Source organism: Papaver somniferum, chromosome 2, assembly GCF_003573695.1.
Source record: "Papaver somniferum cultivar HN1 chromosome 2, ASM357369v1, whole genome shotgun sequence".
Lineage (NCBI taxonomy): Eukaryota > Viridiplantae > Streptophyta > Magnoliopsida > Ranunculales > Papaveraceae > Papaver > Papaver somniferum.
The window spans coordinates 127,321,748-127,343,830 of record NC_039359.1 but is presented as its reverse complement, the minus strand read 5'-3'; the positions used below and the strand labels follow the sequence as shown (position 1 = coordinate 127,343,830).

General features: G+C 37.4%; 1 protein-coding gene across 1 annotated transcript; it reads right to left on the bottom strand.

The window, feature by feature from the left end:
• Positions 1 to 13,403: 13,403 nt before the first annotated feature.
• LOC113351922 (glutamic acid-rich protein-like) lies at positions 13,404 to 21,879 on the bottom strand. The gene is made up of 4 exons (XM_026595828.1): positions 21,680 to 21,879; positions 13,845 to 14,102; positions 13,632 to 13,727; positions 13,404 to 13,443 (listed from the first exon to the last, which is right to left on the bottom strand). Exons 1-4 carry the CDS (start codon positions 21,877 to 21,879, stop codon positions 13,404 to 13,406), a joined length of 594 nt encoding a protein of 197 aa, XP_026451613.1.
• Positions 21,880 to 22,083: the final 204 nt, after the last annotated feature.

Here is a 22,083-nt window from a genome sequence, read left to right as displayed (position 1 = left end):
TGCGGGATGAATATGCAAATGCAAGATGAATATGCTCCTAAGTTATGCAAATTATGCAATGATATGCAAGTATGACATGACAGTATGCAATGCAGCTAAGTTACACTAAGTTACACTACACAGCAGCTAAGTTACACAAAAAAAAACAGCAAAGTAAGATAAAAAGAACAACAACCACACAACGCCAAGTCCCCGGCAGCGGCGCCAAAAACTTGGTAGCTAGGCAAAGAGTACCTAAAACTACAACCTATGTTTTACCTACAAGTATACAGGGTCTTGATGAAGCTAGTGTGCAAGTAGGGGAAAGTCCACAGGGACAAGGAGGGTGATATGTTGTTTTCTAAGTGATGTCCTAAAGAATTCTAAATGGCAGTGATGGGAGGGACTAGGATCTTGAATCCACCCTTTTCCTAAGCTAAGTCCTCCTAGTTCTAATAGAGTCTTGTTCCTTGTATAGATATTAGTGAAGTTCTATCCTCATCTAACTATCTAGATGGCAGTTGAGGTTTTATGCCTGCTGCTCATCAAAGGATGGTCTTAGGAGAATCTTTCAGTGTCTCTAAGATTATCCTAATCCTAGTTCTAGCTGCCTTCTCACAATGAAACTAACTATGGATTAACCTCTTAGATAGCTAAACAATCCTGAAGGATATTCTAATCGCAACTAAGGTGTTCCTACAAAGTACTAACTGTCTGATTAAAGTACAATTAGTCAAAGTTATGAACAACAATCTGTTAAGCATGAGTTGCAACACATTCAACATAGAAATAACCTGACTACAATGGATACAAGGCATACATTGTGAAAGTAAAATGCTGACATGTTTAGATTATATTTATCCACAACATTATATCACAACAAGAACACTGTCTAGAATATGAACAACTTAACATCAGAATTGGGGTTTCATCTAAACCCTAGACATGAAATCAGAACATAACAAACATTGTGCAAAACAATTGAAAATAACACAGTTGAGGAACTGGCTAGTCCAGTCCTCTTGGGTGAAGCTCTGGCTAGCCCAGGCATGCCCCAACACAACACACAAGCCTTCTATTTATACCCAATTTCAATTCCCCCAAAATACCTAATTTCTAAAATTAGGGTTTACAAATTACATCAAAAATTCTTACCAACTACTTCTGATATCCACTCAATTAGCTTGACCCACGATTCCTCTTCCTCTCCTGCTCACTCTTCTGGTACAATTGCCCTAGCTCGAGCTATTCCATCATTTTCTCTCCTAGGGTTTCAGGAACTGTGAAGAGGAGAAAGTGATAGAATAGTAGGCTAGAATGATGGGGGATTAGGTGGTAGTGATGGGTTCGAGTGTTTGGGGATTTGACGGCTCGTGGAGGGGAGTGGTGGTGGTTGAGGCGACGGAGAGGGTGGAGTTGGCAGGAGCAGAGCTCGACTGCTCGAAGGAGGAAGATGAGAATTTGGGTAAGGTGCGTTTGGCTGAAGGGTATAGGTGTCAGGTGTTGTAGTGTTGAGCGGAACATCAAAATCTGATGCACATCGAAGCGAAAGCGTTGGATTATCAATTCTAGATTGATTCTAACGGCAAGATGGAAGCAGGTCTTGAGCGACCGTTGGATGCGTGACACAACGAAACTGACGGCTCAAGATGGAGTTAGGTGCTATAGTGTTTGACAGGATCTTCAAATTTTGATGCACTATGATGAAGCGACCGTAGGATGTTGAGATGATCCAATCTGACGGCTGAAGATGGAGGCGGGTATGGATATTGGAAATGGGTTTGGGTAAGGGTTTTGGTTCTTGGGTATGCCAAACCCATATCTTCTTTAAGAACAATTCTTCCTTGTTAAGCCCATTTCTAGCCTTTTGGTCTTGTGCACAACATTCCTCGCGGCTTCCTTCCGTAATTCCTCCCGACTTTTCACTACTTTTCTTCTCTTTTCGCTCCGCAATTCATCCAAACTTTATTTACAACCTAAAAATGCAAAATTAATTAATAAAAATATTTGTTCTTGAAAACAATGAAAATACAGAATATGGGATAAAATGTAGAATTAATGCACAAAAGATGAGTTAAATGCCAAGAAAAATATATAGAAATATGCACTTTTTAGCACTATAGTTCCATTAGGCCACCTACCCTATAGTTATAAGGGGTGTCCTAAAGCATTGAAATGACTAACCTACCCTTAACCTAATTTAATTTAAAACCAACCCAATAACCACCTATATATATATATATATATAACCACCACCTCCTCCCACCACCACCCCCACCATCACCGATTACCACCACCACCACCTCCGATTATCACCACCACCAACCACTGATTACCACCACCACCACCGCCCACCACCGCCGATTACCACCTCCGATTATCACCATCACCAACCACCATTTACCACCACCACCTCCGATTACCACCACCACCACCACTATATATATATATATATAACTTAATTTAAAACATTAATAAAGATATTCTCACAAACTCATTACTTGTCATTCGTTTTTGGTTGAACAAATGAGAAGTAATCATTAAAATGAGTTGAAAATGGAAGTTGCAGAGAGGTTTAATGGAGGATTTTTTTCAGAGAAAAGTTAGGTTATCAAGAATTAATTTTTTCTTAACCGAACTCAGAGTTCGGTTGATTCGCAAAAAAATACTATTAACCGAACTCCTTGTATTAGAACAACACAAGTCCATAAGTTCGGTTTCTTCGCAAAATAAGGATATCACCGAACTTCAGTTTACGAAAATAATGAGAAGTCCAGATCTTCGGTTTGTTTGCAAAAATGTTAAGTTTTCTTTGTAGCCGGACTCTACCTTTGAAACTTCGTAACCGAACTCTACCTAATTCGCCAAGAAATAAATTTCGTAGTAACCGAACGTTTGCCTAATTGCATATATGCATAAATATGCCCAGTTCGGTTGATTCGCAAAATATGTTGAAGTTTGCGAACCAACCGAACTTCTAAAACTAGGTTACTTTTAACCTGCAGTTCGGTTGGGAACTTGGTTGCGTTGAAGTTTGCGAACTAACCGAACACACAAGATATACCCAAATAAATTGTTAAGTTCAAAGTTCGGTTACCTACCATTTTATCCTAGGTAACCGAACATTACACTGTAGACCAAAACCTCCATTAACAAGCGATTTCGATAACCTGCGTGTTTGGAAAACGTAACCGAACTACACTTTCAGGTGTGTTCGGTTACATGTTCTTGACATATGGTAACCGAACTGGCCCAAATCTACATAAAAAATTTCATTTTTTTTTTGATAATTTGGAGCAATTCAACCAACATTATCTAAGTTTGAAGCATACCTGGGTACCCAAATACCCTTCCTCCGGTTGTGGTTGGTAAAATCCATCGTTTTTCATGTTTTCCTTCTTCATCTTCTCTATTTGCTCTCTCAATAATTCTACTTCTTTAAAAAAAAACCATCTGATTTTTTAATCTCACTAATTATCTTTAACTTAATCATCTCACTAATCATTACACTAACTATTATTAACATTAACTAATCATCACCCAAAATTAATCAGGATGGTAATTTAGGTATTAATACAAATATCTAGATAAGTGGTGACCTAGATTTACTTCTAATGTCTTTACCCAAAATAAAACCATGGTCCCCAAAAAAACCATGGTCCCCAAAAAGTCGTTCAAGATTAATCGGGAATATTTTTTGTAACCCATTTCTCTTTTCTTTTTTTTTTATATATGAAACCCACAATTAAAATTCTATATATGAAGAACCCATATCTATAGAATAAGAAAACATTGCCTCTCTCTAGTGATAGATCCACCGTCCAAAAGAGGTGGGACAAATCCGTACGTCCATAAATTTTATTGTTTTGGATACTAAAAATTGTGTCGTGACTCGACCAAAAATAAGCCGAGGTAAATGGGCCTTCATAGAGTATGGATTGTAACGGTGCTGCTCGCTGCTGGTTTTACAAATATGTCCCAAGCACGTAATATCGTATCTGAGCAACCGCGATGCTTTTAAGCTGTCAATCTGAGGTGCCATACTACGTCCACAATAAGATTGTTATGCTTCACAAGTTGGAGGAATTTGAAACTTGACCGTCACCGATATGATTACAGCGCACAAGAACCTATTAGATAAAAGGGAACTGGATCAACAAAATTTGATCTTAGAGATTAGATAAATCTGGGCAGACTAATTATTTTCATATACGAAGGCATTCTCCCACATGCATTCGTATTAAATTTGTCGTATATAACCAAGGAAGGGTTAAAAGTGGGCATTTCTTCACCTTTTGAACAGCAACAACACTTGCGCTGCATCCTCTGCTAATTGCTACCATAATTTGCTAACGTGGTAAGTTGATACTCGACTGAAGAAAATCTAATGATTTTCAAATTTGAATGGATACGAATCCCCTAGAATAACTGAATCATAAAACAGAAACCAAGATTACATTGGCCAGGATCACTTTCGGCCATACTTTTCCGTTTGTTTGAATGATTTTCTGGTGTCCTTAGAATCATTTACTTCCCGGTCTTAACACTTTGAAGAAATTAAATACCCAGAACAGGGATTCAAAAAGAGAAAGCCAAGAATCCAGACTTCAACCGGAACCCTTTTTATTGCATCACCACAATGGGACTTTCATCCTAACTACCAACTAGGTTGGCACCAAAGTCACCGCCGGCGATCACTAATTGTCAAAACAAAATATACTACTGCCATTTAAAATACGAAGCTGAAATTTAGGCTCTCATTGTTCTTCAAAGGCCATTTAAAATACGAAGTCGTTCCTTCCTGATGATATTCTCGAGATTTAAAGAGTCAGATGGAGAGTTTCTATAAAAGGAAACTCTGCCGACGGAGCTAATAAATGAAGAAATGTCCTTATAATTAGGTTTCCTACTCTAATTAATTTCCTAATCTGATTTATATTTATTTTCTAGCCTATCGAGCCAATGACAAATGGACGAGCACGTAATAATTAACTTTTCTCGGTGTGGAGTAAGAATGAGCGTTAATATTGGTCACTGTAATGGACCGGGCCGTAGGCCCAGCCTACCCTGGCCACTCTAGCTACTATGACTTGACTAGCTGAACACACTATCTTGGTGCGACTAACTAGACCGAATGGGGATGGGTTATCTGCCTTGGATACTATGAATCGATTAACTAAACATCGAAACTGTCGGCATCAACGGCTATGACCCGACTAACTGAACACATAATTGATTAGCTAAACACTAGGTCGTGCTTAATGGTCGGGGTCGCAAGCAGTAGCTATGATGACCCCATTAATTGTTACTATGCCCGATATATTGAACACCCCGATCTAAACACTAGGAACATTCCTGTGGCCTATAGGCTTTGACTACTATGACCTTTATTATCCGGTTATGTTTAGGGCTGCACATGGGTCGGTTTGGGTCGGGTTTAACCACACTCACCACCCAACCCACTGATGGTGGGTAGCAGAAGTTGTCACCCACAACCAACCCAACATAACAATGGGTCGGTTTTCACCCGACCCACATTACAATGGGTTGGGTCGGGTGGGTGGTGGGTTATCCACCATAAAATACACATTACAGTTACATTGCATCAAAAAAAAAAGTTACAGACTTACCTAAGACTCTTACAGATGACAATTAAAGAACTGACCCCAAGTCAAGTGTAAACAAATGATAATTATAATCCAGAGAAGTTGGTGCAAAGTTGCAAAGTGCATACAAATTACAAGAAATGAGTTCAATTGTTCGAAGCTCAAAAGATAAAAGACTATTCAAGGAAGTGATTGAAGAAGTGAAGACTGAAGTGAAGTTAGCGATTTAGGTTTAGGCATTATATATCACTACTTCAACGGCTGTGATTCATCTAGGATAGGTAATCTAAGGGTTAATATTAACTAAGAAATATTTAGGTGGGTGGGTGGGTTGGGTCGGATGAGGGAAACTTTGACCCATAGTCGACCCACAATACTATGGGTTTTGATGTTGTGACCCATAGTCGACCCGCTCCTAGGTGGGTTGGGTCGGGTGTGGGTAATTTCAGGCGGGTGTGGGTTGGATCGGTGGGTTGAGTCGGGTTTGTGCAGCCCTAGTTATGTTCCCGGCAAATTCCCAAACTGATTAGAATATTTTAAAAGGATAATCGCGGCCACCAAACAACAAAGAGAAATCCAAACAGGTTGAGCCCCGGCCATAGGCCGGGGTGATACCTAGTTTATATATAAATAAGAATTGTTTACATAAATAACTTTTTAATAAGAAAATTAATTTTATTATGTTTTAATACAATAGAATAAATGAAACATGTGGAACAAACTATAATCCCTAAAAAAGCTCCATAACTAATTTCTTTGACTTCCAATCATAATTCCCTCCTAATATATCTCCATATATAACTTTAATTTGTTTTTTTTCTTTCTTAAAAAAAATGACGTGCATGCATAATATATTTTACCTTTTTTACATTATTTTATCCAGTTTAATTATTTTTTTAGAACCGATCAAACAAACCCAATTATCACCCATTGAGATTTAAGAAAATTCCATTTTTCATATGAGTTGTTCCGTGATACTTACTGTTTTCACACAAATCAGATTTGGTGATAATTTTAGTTTTCGGTGAATTTTAATTTTTATTCCTAATAATATGGTGCGGTTATGAAAATTGTTGTTTTTACCTGTTGATAGTCGCAATTATCACCTTTAATGATCGGTGGGATCTAGTGAAAATCCTAATTTTCATCTATAATATCTAGCGAAAGTTACAGTTGCTACCATTTTTATCTATAAACCCCAATAAAATAAAATAAGAAAAACTTAAATATTGAAGGAAGAAAGAAGTAGGAATTTTGTTCACGTCACAATCGATAAAGGTTAATTTAGTCATGTTGAAAATTTCAATCTCCATTTAATCTAAAACTATTAAATCCGTCAATAAAATAACATATATGTCTAGTCCAAAATATAAGATGTCCGGTTAAGATTAATAGCTTTAAATTATATTTGAATTTTTAATTTTTTAGCATGACTAAATTAATCTTTATCTAGTACTATTAGTAACTAGAGAAAAATTAAAAAAAGAAAATCCTTAATTTACGGTCAAATAAGTTATGGGCATATTAGTGGCGTTATTGGTGGACCGTTATTTAGTTCGTACATTTTTCCGTTGCTTTACACTTATCATGTCTCTATTCACCGACTAATTAGGCTTAGATGAGTATAATCAGGATTTGCGATAACATGCAAGATGCAACGCCAGTTAATTGTTGCCGTGACAAAGTTGTTTTTGAATGCCCACGTGTACACTTCGTAAAATCTTTTTCTCCGCAACCGTTTTTTTTTTTTTGAAGCATGAAAAGAAAAGAAACGATTAGACTGTTATTACACGAGGGAATTTGATTCCCATGGTATCACTTAATAGGATTTGATTGATGCATGGTGGGATAGCCTGGTCCCAAATTCTAGTTGAATAATTTGCCCCTTTGCTTCCGTCAACTGCTTCATTTGCTAGCCCGTCTGCCGCTTGATTTTCTTCTCGATAAGTGTGTTGGATATCACAAGTCGGGATTTGGTGCATTATTTTTTTTATTTCTGTAATCATTTCCGAAATATACCATGGAGCTTCTGTTGGTGTCTTTATGAATCTCATGAGATTTTCTGAGTCTGTTTCGAATATCACTTTGTTCCATTGTCTTTCTGTTGCCCTTGTGGTTGCTAGAAGAGTCGCCCATGTTTCAGCGATGATGGCATCTGTTATTCCTAAAGGTTGTGCAATAGCCAAAACCATAGTTGAGTTTGAGTCCCTGCAGATGATTCCTGCTCCTGCTAAACCTGGGTGTCCCCTAGCTGCTCCATCAGTGTTTATCTTGATCCAGTCTGAATCTGGTCTGGTCCAGCCTACAGAAATTGTTATTGTTGTTCTGACGTTGCCTGTAGTAATTCTGGTTGGTTGTTCCCCCGGTAACACTGGAGGAGCGAAGCTTTTTGCCCATTCAAATTCGTGTTGTTGTTGTAAAGCTCTTGAGAGAATGTCTTGAGGTGTAGAGTTGACTTGTCTGAAGACTAGCTCGTTTCTGGTTGTCCAGAGGGACGAAAAGAGATAACAATAGGCCGTGATAGCATTCAAATTGGCTGTAGATTGAAGTATTTGGGATATTGTTGTTTGAGTTGTTATGGTCATTGAGTGGCTATTGCCGGTGGGAGAGTTTGTTCTTATGAGATTGTTTAGCCTACTCCAAGTGTCCATAGCTGTTTGGCAGTGAATAAGCATATGTTCTGTTGATTCTGGTTTTGTTCTACATCTTGGGCAAAGATTGGAATTGGATAGGTTGATATGGTGTAAAAGAGTGAAGGTTGGAAGACCTTCGTTGATAGTTTTCCACAAGAAAAGCTGGATTTTTGGTGGACATGGTAAGGTCCTTAGGAATTTGGTGTGTGGAAGGGGGTTTTGTTGTGAACTTATATCTTGTTGTATTAGACTATTATATCCAAAGGCCGTTGTATAGTTACCGGATTTAGATAGTGGCCAGTAGATTTTGTCTGGGGTGTTTTTAATTGGGATATTGATGTTTATTATATGTTGGATTGATGTTGGTGGAAGGTTGAATAATTGTCCATGTTTCCAATTATGGGTGATAGGGTCAATGATATCTTCTACGGTTTGGATAGGGTAGCATTGGGTAGGGTTAAGGTTTTGAAAATGAGGTATTCATTTAGCATGTATAGGTGTTCCTAAACCATTTCCTATTCGGTGAAAAATATGTTGTTTGAAGTAAGGAATGAGAGTTGACATTTGTTTCCATTGTGGACTGGCAGTATTTGGAACTTGTATGGGACCTTGAAATATTGGTTGATCATTGAGGTATTTCTCGTTATATAGTTTGGTGCAAATTGAGTGCGGCTTTTCGTGAATGTTCCAGATTCGTTTCATGAGCAAGGCTTTATTGTGGTGACAACTTTTTCTAATGCCTAGTCCTCCTTGTGCAATTGGTTTATTTAGCTTGATCCATCCTAAAGGATGGAGTTTCTTAACGGAAGAATCAGGGCCCCAGAAAAAATTCCTAGCTATTTTATCTATCTGTTTGTGGACGTGTGTGGGAAAAAGTTGAGTTTGCATAAGATGGTTGGAAGTTGGAGTTAGAGAGGTTTTAATACGTACTAACCTTCCTGCAGGCGTGAGACATTTTGTCATCCAACCTTGAGCTTTGCGCGCTAGCCTTTGAAGTAATGGTTCAAAAATATGTCGAAAAGTTCTTCCATGTTTGAATTGAACTCCCAAATATATAGGCAGTGTTGATGTGGTTGGCATGTTGAAAAATTGTTGTATGACTTCTCTTTTATGAGGTTGTAGATGCGGGTGGTGTATGGTTGTGGATTTTTCTATATTGATATGTTTCCATGCAGAGGTGCTGTAGGAGTGGAGAATTTTCTGTAGATGATGGTTACTATCTTGAGTTGCTTTGTATGAGATCAGGAGGTCATCCGCATACATTAGATGTAAGATTGGTGGAGCTTTTTGAGAAATGTGAAGCCCTCCTATCAGCTTTTTTGCTTCTAGGTTGCCCAGATTTGTTGATAATATTTCTGCACAAATAATGAAAATATAGGATGATATGGGGTCTCCTTGCCTAATGCCTCTCGTTGGGGATGTTGATGGAGTAGGAGACTGAGGTAATACATAACATGATATAATCCACAAAAATGGTTGGAAATCCTAGTTTAGTGAATGCTTTTTTAATGAACCCCCAATCTAGGCTATCATAAGTTTTCTCAATATCTAATTTCATAGCTATTTTTGGATCCTTGGTGTTTGCGGAAGTTCTTATGTGATGAAATAGCTCTCCCGCTATTGTTATGTTATCATGTATAGATCTTTGTGGAACGAATGCACTTTGATAAGGACTTATTAAGAATAGAAGTAGAGGTCGTAAACGGTTTACTAGGATTTTTGAGATCACTTTGTATGTGACATTGCAGAGGCTGATAGGTCTGAAGTGGGATGGTTTAGTTGGTGTGTCTCATTTTGCTATTAGGGTAATATTTGTGTGATTCATTAGAGGGTGAATGTTTAGAGAACTAAAAAAACTACGAACCATGGCAATCAGTTGAGTTTGAGTAGTTTCCCAAAAAAACCTTGAAAAACTTACTGGTATAGCCGTTGGGGCCAGGAACACTTTCAGAATTTATGGAAAAGAGAGCTTGCTTGATTTCTGTTACTGTCACTTCTGCGGTAAGCTTGTTACTTTGGTTCGGTGTCAGTTTTGGAATGATTTCCGCAAATACTTCATCATCTATTACTGTTGCTGGAGCCGTGTATTGGTTAGAGAAATGATCGAGGATGATCTGGATTACTTGAGATTTTTTGTTGACCCAGTTGTTTTGAGAATCCTGAATTTGATGAATATTATGGTGACTGCGGTGGATAGTCGCTTTTGTATGAAAGAAAGTCATGTTCTTGTCTCCTGACGTTAGCCATTGTATTATGTATCTTTGTTGCCACTATGTTGCATGACATTGTAGGAGGCTTAAGTGTTGGGTTCGAAGTTCTTTCTCTTTTTCTAACCAGTATTCCATGTCCCTCTCATGTCGAGTAGCACACTGATGTTGAGTTGAATTTTCTCCGTAGACTTCCTTATTAAGTTTGGTAGGTGACCAAATGTTTCTTTATTTGATTCCATAAGAATTTGCCCAGTTGTGATTAACTTTAGCTGGAGATTTAGGGATGGTTCCGAATCTTGTTGTTGAATCCAAGCTGATTCGACTATTTGCTTGAGTTGTGGGTGGTTTAGCCACATATGCTCTAACTTGTAATTTTTTTTGTTCCAGTCCATTGTTTTGGTGTTTAACAAAATGGGTGCGTGATCAGAAGCAATTCTACGGAGGTGAGTGACCGTTGCGTGAGGATTGGTCGTACGCCAGTGCGGTGTTGCGACCTCTCTATCAAGTCTTTCCAAAATATTGTCTTCACCCTAATGATTGTTTGTCCAAGACTCCAAGTGTATGGGTCTCCACGGAAGCCAAGGTCGTTGAGACCCATTTGATATATCATGGTGAGGAACGGTTGAGTTTGACTGTATGTGACCTGTCTTCCTCCTTTTTTTTCGGATTGATTCATTACTTCATTAAAGTCTCCGATTAGCACCCATGAGGTTGAGTTGTTGATGTTGGGGAAGATGGAAGGAAAATCTTGCCACAAGTCGGTTCTAGCGTTTGGATGTGGAGGGCCGTAAAGTCCTGTGCAAAGCCAGGGTGTCCCTGGAGTAGGGGGAGTGACGAGAACATGGATGTAACTTTGGGATTGGAACAGAACCCAAATGTTGATGTTATTTCTCCACATAAGGCAGAGACCTCCTCGTCTTCCAACTTTGGGCACGGTGGATAGGTTTTGGAATTAAAGGGTTTGAGCAATTCCCGACATATGTTGTTCATTTGCTAAAGTTTCAGAAAGAAATACGATATCAGGTTTGAACATCCGTTAATCATAAAGGTATACTTAATAATAAACTCAGGTAGATATTAAAAAAAAAATAGGCTTATATGCGAAAATGCAAAAATAGGCTTCTATGCAAAAAAAAAAAAGAAAAAAAATCTAATTGGGCCTAAAATAGGCTTTGGAGCCGGCTGGGCAGGGGTGCAAGTGCACACCCTTGCACTGGGCTGGCTCCGCCCCTGGAAAGGTGGATCTTTCACTAAGAAATACGTGATATATAGGTTTTTCACATGCAAAATATCGTGAAAGTTTGATCTTTCATCTTGGTAAGAGCTGATGATAATTATAGTTTTCACTTGTCATAAATCAATAAAAAATTGCTATTATCACTAGATGTAACAAATTGGAATTTCTTTGGGAAGTGATATTAGCAACTTTCACAAAATCTAACCTTGAAAATTTTCAATTGAGCAGTGATATTTGTAATTCTCACAAAATAACTGTGAAAAACTTGAATTATCACTCACAAAACCCAAACTTGAAAATAGCAATTATCACTAAATTGTGAAAATCTGGATTATCATTAAACTGTGAATTGTGAAGACTTTAAAAATAGGAAGATTTAATAAAATTTATATTTGTGGATTGAGATTGAGATGATCTACAAAACAGGACTCATTATTTATATTAAATTAAATTAAATTATTATTTATTTATTTTTGAAAACTAGCTAAAATGATCAAATAGGTGTACAATTATGTACATAACATTTTAAGTATCCATGTAAACTGAATTATATATGACGTTGGATTTTTGAGTGAAACTTACACATGCATTAGGATCCATGATTTTACAGTTCAAGTACTTGTGATCTTCTAGTGGACGCATTCCATCTTTGAAAATTGCACTTATATGTAGGTAGATGTAGAACCGCATTGCCTCTTGATCTAGATATGAGTTGAACATCAGGTCACATAGTACTCGACCCACAATAAGAATATCTTCCTTCAAGTCAGGTTCCTCTAGTTTCATTACCTTCCAAGTTACGGTGTTGCATAATCATTAAGTAAATGTTAACATGGTGTACATAGTGGTGTGCATTACTTATGGCGCAGTGTTCGGTGAGCTTACCCAATTGTGCATAGTCAAAGAATTTTTGTATTATTTTTTGTCACCACCTGGTTTCATATTTTAGTACAGTGTGGATTGACGAATATATGGAAATGGGTTAGGAGGATGATACTCATCTGGCTTTCTCTTTAGTGATGTAGGATAGTTTCTTTCTAGCACCTTTCCATTGCCTTTTCGATTGACTTTTAACTGCTCTGTTTTCACCTACGATAAAGTCATGATCCATCTTTCTTTTTGAGACTCTCTTTTTTTGTGGTGTTTTGGACAACTTACCAGCTGCTTTTGTCTTCAATATCTCTCCTTCCGTCATCCTCCTTACTCTTATCATTAACTGTTTCTTTTCAGATTTATCTTCTTCAACTTCTTGACTGCTGAAAAAAACACTTTGATTCTCTTTGATGAACTGCACTACTTCCGCAATGATCCTTTCTCTTACATCTTTATTGGATAATGATTTTTGTGACGACTCTTCTTTAGCCTCCTCTTGGCCCAATAATGAAAATCTCGGATAATCGTTACGAATCATGGTTGTCATCTTTTCCTTCACTTCAGGTGGTGCCATTGTGTAACAACCTTTTTCAAGCTTCACAATCACAGTTTCAGACGAATTCTCTAGAATGACATCAATTTCTTCCTTTTTCATTTAAGGTGCCCTCTTCGGATCTTCCCCTTGTGTGAGTAAAAGAATTTTTTCTTAAACATGCAACATGGATTCAGATTTCAGCTGCAATATGGCTTCAGATTTCATCTGCAATATGGCTTCAGCTGAGATTATCACAGCTTCACTAAATGATTCTTCAGCAGTTTCAGTTGTATCCGTCATATTCTGGTTATCAATGTGCATTTGATTTTCTTAATCTTCAGGAATTTCATTTGTCTTCGACAGAGGAGTGCTGAAAAATGCAATTTTTAAGGGTGTACAAAGTTGTTCATATGTTAATAAAAATGAATTATGTATGATTTTTAGCACTGGTGTACAAGTATGTACACACATACAACAAAAATCACAACGGTGTACATCTTTGTATACACATACAAAAAATGAAAAAAAAAATGTAAGCTGAGATCATCATATCCCGACCTGTATGCAGTTTCAAACTCAACTCCTTTATCAGATTCACTTCCATCCTCCCCATCCTTATCTTCATTATTCTCATTTTTCTTTGATAAATGAGTGCTTAAAGATGCAATTTTTGAGAAAATGTATGAGTTTAGCACACTGGTGTACAACTATGTACGCACATAAAGAATATAAAAAAAATGACTGCAACATTTAATAAAAATGATGTTATACCTCAGCTTTTCAGCAGTTTTAGACTGAACTTCGTTCTTGTCAGATTCAATTTCAGTTTCACTTCCAGTGTTGCTGTCATCCCCATCCTTATCTTTGCTTTCAGTCTTGACATCATACCCCTCTTTATATTCACGTACAGTTTCGTCCTCCTCCTCCTCAACATTAAGAACCTTATCCTCTTCATCCTCCTCATCCTCACTTTCAGCACCCTTTCCCTCTTCCCCATCCTCATCGTCCTTTTCTTCATCTTCATCCTCACTTTGTAATTATTTTGCAAATGCAAAGATTTTTTTCCAAATTGTCAGCACATAATTCATTCACCTCATCAGTTGGCAAATTATTGGGAGCAGACGCATAAACTTTTAGTCTTTGCTCTTTAATGAAAGTAACAAGCCTTTGATGTTTCGTCTGCAATTCAGTAAGCTCTTCGTATAGTTCATGTCCAGGCAAATCATATTTACACGGATTTTATTTGAGAGTTTTTATGATATTGGCTTGTTTTATCTTTCGATACTCATCCAAAAGCAGTTGCTTTTCATGACTGTAAGCGTTTACCCATTCTGGTTGCATCTGAAAACATGCCAAAGTATAGTATCAATGTTGATCACAGGTGTATATTGTTGTACACAGGATAAAATTTAAAATTTATCACCAATGTACAATCTTGTACACCTTATTAAGTTGTATATTAATGTACACATGTAGCAAGAAATCACTAACTTAAGAAAATTATCGAGATACCTTTTTCATGGCGTGATAGACGCATTTATGTGTCTAATTTGTCCCAATTGTTTATATTGTTAGTGCTCTATTTTGTACTTATTTGGTTATTTTATGTCTTTGTAGGTGTTTTTGGAGAAATAAGCTTTTGCGGCGAAATTGGCTAAAAAGTGGTTTTTGCGCTCGTGGGAGAAAATTACTATACGGACTCTCACTTTGGATAAGGGGTAACCTAATTACTAAGGGGCACCCCATTTCAGGGCATGTACTAAAGGGACACCGGAACTGGATAGGGGGAGGTCATCTTCAAAGTTTGTGGGTTTTGGCGGAAAAAAAGGCAGCAGCGTCAACAGTTTTGGATCAAGGATTTGAGCGACCTAGGAGGCGATTTAATGGGAAAATTTAGTACCCACGGACTCTACAAGACATAAGGGACCTGTTAGAATCGATTAGACCCATCTAATTGGGCTGGATAAGTCAGAAAATCCACACAAAGTCAAGACAGTGCACACGGTTTCTGTTTAGGGTTTGAGATTGGTTTGAAAGATTTGGGAGAGATTCTTGCGTGGGATATACTTCAAAACAGTTTAGTCCAAGTCCTAGAAGATATTTGAGTCGAGAGAATAGCTAAAAACAGCCTGGAACGCAACAAGAAGAAGATTATTCTTCAAACAGCACGTGAAGAATAAGAGATTTATTCTCGAATTTGATCGAGTTTCTAGGGAATCTGAAGGATATATAAGTGTTGGTTTACATCAAAGAAAGGTCAGAAACCCCTAGGAGAGAGTTTAGAGTCGAGGAGAGCCGAGGAGAAGCAATTATAGAGGAGACAACGCTGCTGCTGCTGCTGCCATTAAAGCTTCTGAAGAACACGAAGAACAGACTGCTCAGAGCAGTCTTATTTTCTGCAGCGTCAACAGCAGCAGAGGGGTGTCGTTGTTTTACTGCAGCTCACTGGTATCGTTTCTTTCTGGACGAATTTTGTGGGTCACAGAACCACTGTTTTATATTTTCCACTCTTTTAATCATATTTTGAGCATCAAGTATGTATTTTGAGAACATGATTATTATGAGTAGCTAAACCCAAACACTGGGATGATGGAGGAAGCTGTTTTTCAGCCATGTGGTTATTTAAATAATTCTTAATTCACTTTTTGCACCGATTTTAATTGATTTATGATTTCAATTAATTACTTGTGATTTTGTTTGATGGAACATGCTTAGTCCTAGGGATTCTTGATGTGCCATGCTTATCATATACAAGTAATATTTTATGGAATCTAATTTGGCAAAGATAGAGTTAATACTTGTTTTATTTTAAGCTATAATCGCCTAGGATTATTTTCTGAGCCACTTGAATATGAAACACATTGGAATCCTGAGTCCTGGTTCCTCTTGATCTTGTGACATATTTTCTGTATATACCTTAATTTTTAAATCTTTACAAGTCCGAGCAACGAATCCGTATTTACCGCAATCGAATTACTACAACAAAAAATGGCGCCGCCGACGCGGACTTGTATATAGATTTGTTTTTAGGTTTAATTTTTTTTTTTTATCTATTATTATTTGTTCCTTTTTACGTTTCTTTTTGTGTCTTTGATTTACAGGTTCAAAGTGGAATACTAAGGACTTGGGGAAAAAAAAAAGCTTAAAGCTAAAAGCTAAAGAGAAGAAAGAAAAAAGACATAATTTTTTAGGATTTAATTTTTTTTTTTTTATTTATTTTTATTTTTTTTTGTATATAGCTTTTATATATTTTTTTTTTAGAATTTGTAAATAGGCTTTATTTTTCATAATTTTTGGACTTTTTATTTGGACTTTATTTTGGACTTTTGGACATTTTTATTTTTATTTTTAAACCCTACGGAAGGGTATCCTTAAATACAAACTGTTTGCAGGGACGGACGACGATTACGATATCGTCTCGGCCCCTCGGGTTCGTACATGACATAGGAGTCGTGGCCCGAGTCGACTTCAACGGTTCATCCCCCGTCTGGTACGGGAGGTAAGTCCATCGAAACACTCGCGAATCTCCTGTAAGCGAGTTACTGTATTCCTTAAGGTGATTCATTGATTGAGGACGAATTTGGACTGTTTTTAATTTCCTAGTAAAGGGCAAGGCCTGGCCAAATCAAGATAAGGACTCGGATTTCATCACCGTTTCCTTCTTGCCCGCCTTAGGAAAACGAAACCTAACGCGAACCCAAGCTTAAAATTTGGAATAGAACGAAACCGATAGGGTAACGAGCTTAATAGGAAACTCGTTCGAAAAATATTGGTTGCTCTTTAAGCACACTCCAAAGTTCATGATGGTTTCTGTGATTTGAATGCGTGACTGCGCCGCCTTGTGATAGCGGTGAGGCCTTGGGTATCAAAGCTCCACTGAGCTTCCCTCGCCTCAATTCAACTTACTTTGACTCGGATTGATTCCAGAGGGGTTTGCTCAAATTGCAACGAATTCCCTTTCGAAAGATAGAAGCTGGTCTAGAAACAATCTAAGTGGAGCCATCATGCTTTTTGTTTGCTAGAAATCTTTAGGTTTGCTTTGGTGGAGTCGAGTCGGCCTTGTTTGTGATTGTATAGAATACCTCTGTAGTTTATATTTCTTCGGTGATGAATCCTTTTGAGGAGACGCCACCTGCGATGACGTTGCGAGAATATATGTCTAGGAATTCTCGTTATCAAGAGACGTCTTCGGAAATGACTCTTGGTGAATATATGCGTGGGCAGCGATATATGGATACTCCAACTTTTATTGAGGAATCACCTCTGACGATCTATGAGAAATATTATAAACATAGACCATGTAGTTTGGAACAAAGATTGAGAATTCTTGAATTTCAAAAATTGTATCATGATGATGAGGATAGTGATGATGAAGAATCTGAAATATGTAGGCAGAATAATCAGGAATTTGTTTCTCCAATTGAGCCTTATAATGATAATGTTATTTCTAGTTCAAATCCAAATAATTTTAATAATTATTCACCTATTCAAAAGGACGAGGATTTGACTAGAGATACCACAGTTTTAGACGAGGATTACGAAGCCGATAATGGTCTAGAGGAACGAGTTTATTCTGAGAATATTGTTTTAGAGTCTAGCGATTTAGAAACATTAGTCTTAGACGAAGAACATGAACTCGTAGAGATTTTAAATATGAGTAAAGATGCACCACCTGATAATAACTTAGAAGAATCAATTGACCATTTTCAAGAATCTAATGATCCAGAAATTAGGGAGATTGTGACTAGTCTAGCTAGAGACACTGAAAACTCTAAGTTTGGGGGTGATTATCACCTTCCTAGTGCCTTACCTTTAACTCTTAGAAAGGTCCCTCACTTGGGACTTGACATATGTGCCTCAACCATTTTACAAGATTACCTTCATACTCGTTTTCCCGAACCTAATGATGTCCAAGAAGAAGTTCAGTCGTTAGAAACCCATCCTCTGGTTGATGTGGTTTGCCCAGGCTATGATCCCCAGATTGATTTTGTTTTCCCACCAAATAGTTTTCTTCCAAATGTGGGAACGTTTATATTCCAAATGTGTCGAATATTAAGTTGTGAGACTAAACCTAATTACTTTAGGAGATTAGGGTCGACACATCTGTTTAAGGAAGACCACCACTCTCTTTGTGGTCAGCTGTGTAAGTCAAATCTGATTGACTTTAAGGATCCCCATTTATTCAGGTTGTTATTATTTTTAATTGAGTTTTTCCGGACTTTTAAACCTGGACTGTTGGATCTTAGCTATGAGGAAGTGCATCCAATGAAAATTTTCTATCAAGATCCTTTCATAGAACCTGAACCTGAACCACAATGGGACATAGGTATCTTCATCAGGAAACTAGATAAGGGTATGCAGTACATGTTCATTTCGTTGGTTCACTGTAGTTTCCTTTTGTCAGCTCTTTTTGGTTTTAAAGACCCACAGTTCTTCCGGCTACTTTTATACGGTTCGAGTTGACTAAACCTTTCCTAAGTCTGGCTGAAGACTTTAAACTTAGCACTTCTTGGGAGGTAACCCAATATTCTTGCGACACGGTAATATCTTTCCTTATCTCTTTTGCTTCAAATGGTAACAGTTTCTCCTTGTTCATGCTTTTAATTTCATCTTTAGAACATTGAGGACAATGTTAGATTTAAGTTTGGGGGTATGGGAGAAACTTTTTAGTTGCAATAAATAAACTCCAGAGCTTAGAAATTATGCCTATTGAGGATTGCACTAACTAATCTAAGTGGATGGAAGCATTTTGATTGTAGGAGTTTGAGGAACCAATCTGATTAGATGGAAACATCTAAAGAGTCTATTCATAAAAGCACAGAGCTCAGGTGTTAGAAATAACATGATAGTTTCACCATATCTCGTTGAGTCCTTTTCACTTCTATTTTTATTTTATTTTGTTTTTAAACTATGTTTCTCTAAGTGATAGGTGGGGCCCACGATTCAAGTTGTTACCAATGCTAGGGTGAATTAGAGTGATTGAGATACCATGAAAAAAAAAAAAAAGTTGAAAAAGAAAAAGAGATGAAAAAAAAAAAAATTGAATTGAGACCAGACCATTTGACCAAAAGGAATAAATTCAATAAAGTCGACCACTGGTACCCTTGTATATGCCAGTTGTGTTGACCTAGAGTTAGGTTATCGACCACTGGTACCCTTGTATATGCCAGTGTGTTGATATTAGTCAGACTAGTATCTCAATCCATTAGGATAGGTTCATTTTGGCGGAGGCCTTCAGACAGATATGGGAAACGTCGTTCACTTAGTAAACATCAAAACCATCTATGTTTTCTATATCCATCTTCTTGATCTATCCATGTGATTAGTTTAGACTCCGAATATGATGTCCATAGTGCAACTATCTGAGTAGAGCTCTGTCACTTTATATGAATTTTAGTATGCTTGAGTGCAAACTCGTGTACAGCAATTGGAATTTCGCATCAGGGTACTTCTTCCTGTAGTCAATAAGTATGCCAACCAAGGAGATTCTTTAGTGCCTTCCAAGGTTCTGCGTAGATAGCTAAGATCTGGAGTATTAAGGTTTTGTGGGTACACCTCTGGTAAACCCCCCGGAGACAACACTCCGCCACTAGGGCCACCTAGTGGTTTAACGGCTTACTGCACGTGCTAAGTGTAGTCATTTTATTTTAGATTAGATTTGCTCGAGGACTAGCAAATAATAAGTTTGGGGGTATTTGATAGACGCATTTATGTGTCTAATTTGTCCCAATTGTTTATATTGTTAGTGCTCTATTTTGTACTTATTTGGTTATTTTATGTCTTTGTAGGTGTTTTTGGAGAAATAAGCTTTTGCGGCGAAATTGGCTAAAAAGTGGTTTTTGCGCTCGTGGGAGAAAATTACTATACGGACTCTCACTTTGGATAAGGGGTAACCTAATTACTAAGGGGCACCCCATTTCAGGGCATGTACTAAAGGGACACCGGAACTGGATAGGGGGAGGTCATCTTCAAAGTTTGTGGGTTTTGGCGGAAAAAAAGGCAGCAGCGTCAACAGTTTTGGATCAAGGATTTGAGCGACCTAGGAGGCGATTTAATGGGAAAATTTAGTACCCACGGACTCTACAAGACATAAGGGACCTGTTAGAATCGATTAGACCCATCTAATTGGGCTGGATAAGTCAGAAAATCCACACAAAGTCAAGACAGTGCACACGGTTTCTGTTTAGGGTTTGAGATTGGTTTGAAAGATTTGGGAGAGATTCTTGCGTGGGATATACTTCAAAACAGTTTAGTCCAAGTCCTAGAAGATATTTGAGTCGAGAGAATAGCTAAAAACAGCCTGGAACGCAACAAGAAGAAGATTATTCTTCAAACAGCACGTGAAGAATAAGAGATTTATTCTCGAATTTGATCGAGTTTCTAGGGAATCTGAAGGATATATAAGTGTTGGTTTACATCAAAGAAAGGTCAGAAACCCCTAGGAGAGAGTTTAGAGTCGAGGAGAGCCGAGGAGAAGCAATTATAGAGGAGACAACGCTGCTGCTGCTGCTGCCATTAAAGCTTCTGAAGAACACGAAGAACAGACTGCTCAGAGCAGTCTTATTTTCTGCAGCGTCAACAGCAGCAGAGGGGTGTCGTTGTTTTACTGCAGCTCACTGGTATCGTTTCTTTCTGGACGAATTTTGTGGGTCACAGAACCACTGTTTTATATTTTCCACTCTTTTAATCATATTTTGAGCATCAAGTATGTATTTTGAGAACATGATTATTATGAGTAGCTAAACCCAAACACTGGGATGATGGAGGAAGCTGTTTTTCAGCCATGTGGTTATTTAAATAATTCTTAATTCACTTTTTGCACCGATTTTAATTGATTTATGATTTCAATTAATTACTTGTGATTTTGTTTGATGGAACATGCTTAGTCCTAGGGATTCTTGATGTGCCATGCTTATCATATACAAGTAATATTTTATGGAATCTAATTTGGCAAAGATAGAGTTAATACTTGTTTTATTTTAAGCTATAATCGCCTAGGATTATTTTCTGAGCCACTTGAATATGAAACACATTGGAATCCTGAGTCCTGGTTCCTCTTGATCTTGTGACATATTTTCTGTATATACCTTAATTTTTAAATCTTTACAAGTCCGAGCAACGAATCCGTATTTACCGCAATCGAATTACTACAACATGGCGTCATTCAGGTTTTTCTTGATTGTATTACTGATGTCGCTGATTATCCACGTTAGAAGCCTTGGCACGCATTCTTTATTTCTCGACGTCATGCTTATGTTGTGTTTAGCAAACCAGTACTGCATTAACAAATAGATAAATAGTTCTAAATGTAATAGAACCCAACAAACACAATTAACAAAATCATTTAAAATGGTGCAATTTTAATGCAGTTGTACGATTTTGTGAACAGGTAAACTTACCAATAGATATATCATACAACCCTTAACAGACAACGACGTATGGATATGTTTTCTAATGCTATTTATCAAATAATTATGTATATGAATCATCCAGCAAGTTTTTTCATTTTATTCAACGATTCAAAGTAGTGTGCAAACTTTTTCTTGCTAAGCATGCCTCCATTCGCCTGGGTAAAAAAGACTATGATGCGTAGTTACAAACCAAACAGCACGACCAAGCCTTCAGCATTTCTTTTAATCTCCTTTTGCAACTTTGTTTTTTCCCTTATTATGCGTAAGATTTCCTTCTCCACATCTAATTTCCCCATATCATTTAGTTTCTTCCGATTCAATATGTTTATCACCGGACCATATGTCAATTCAGATTGAGATTTTTCATCTTCTCCTTTTCCATGTTCTGATGCCATCATTTCTAATCCAAAAATTATAAACAAATCCTCAGGCAAGCTCTTTACTACCACTTGATTTTTCTTCTTGCCCGGATTAAAAACAAAACAATTTTTCCCTGTATAATCATTGTTGTATTATCACACAATTTTCAAGATTGGGTCCGTATTCTTAAACCATACATCTCTTTTTTTCTTAGGATTTTTTTCATCTTTCTTTTCTCA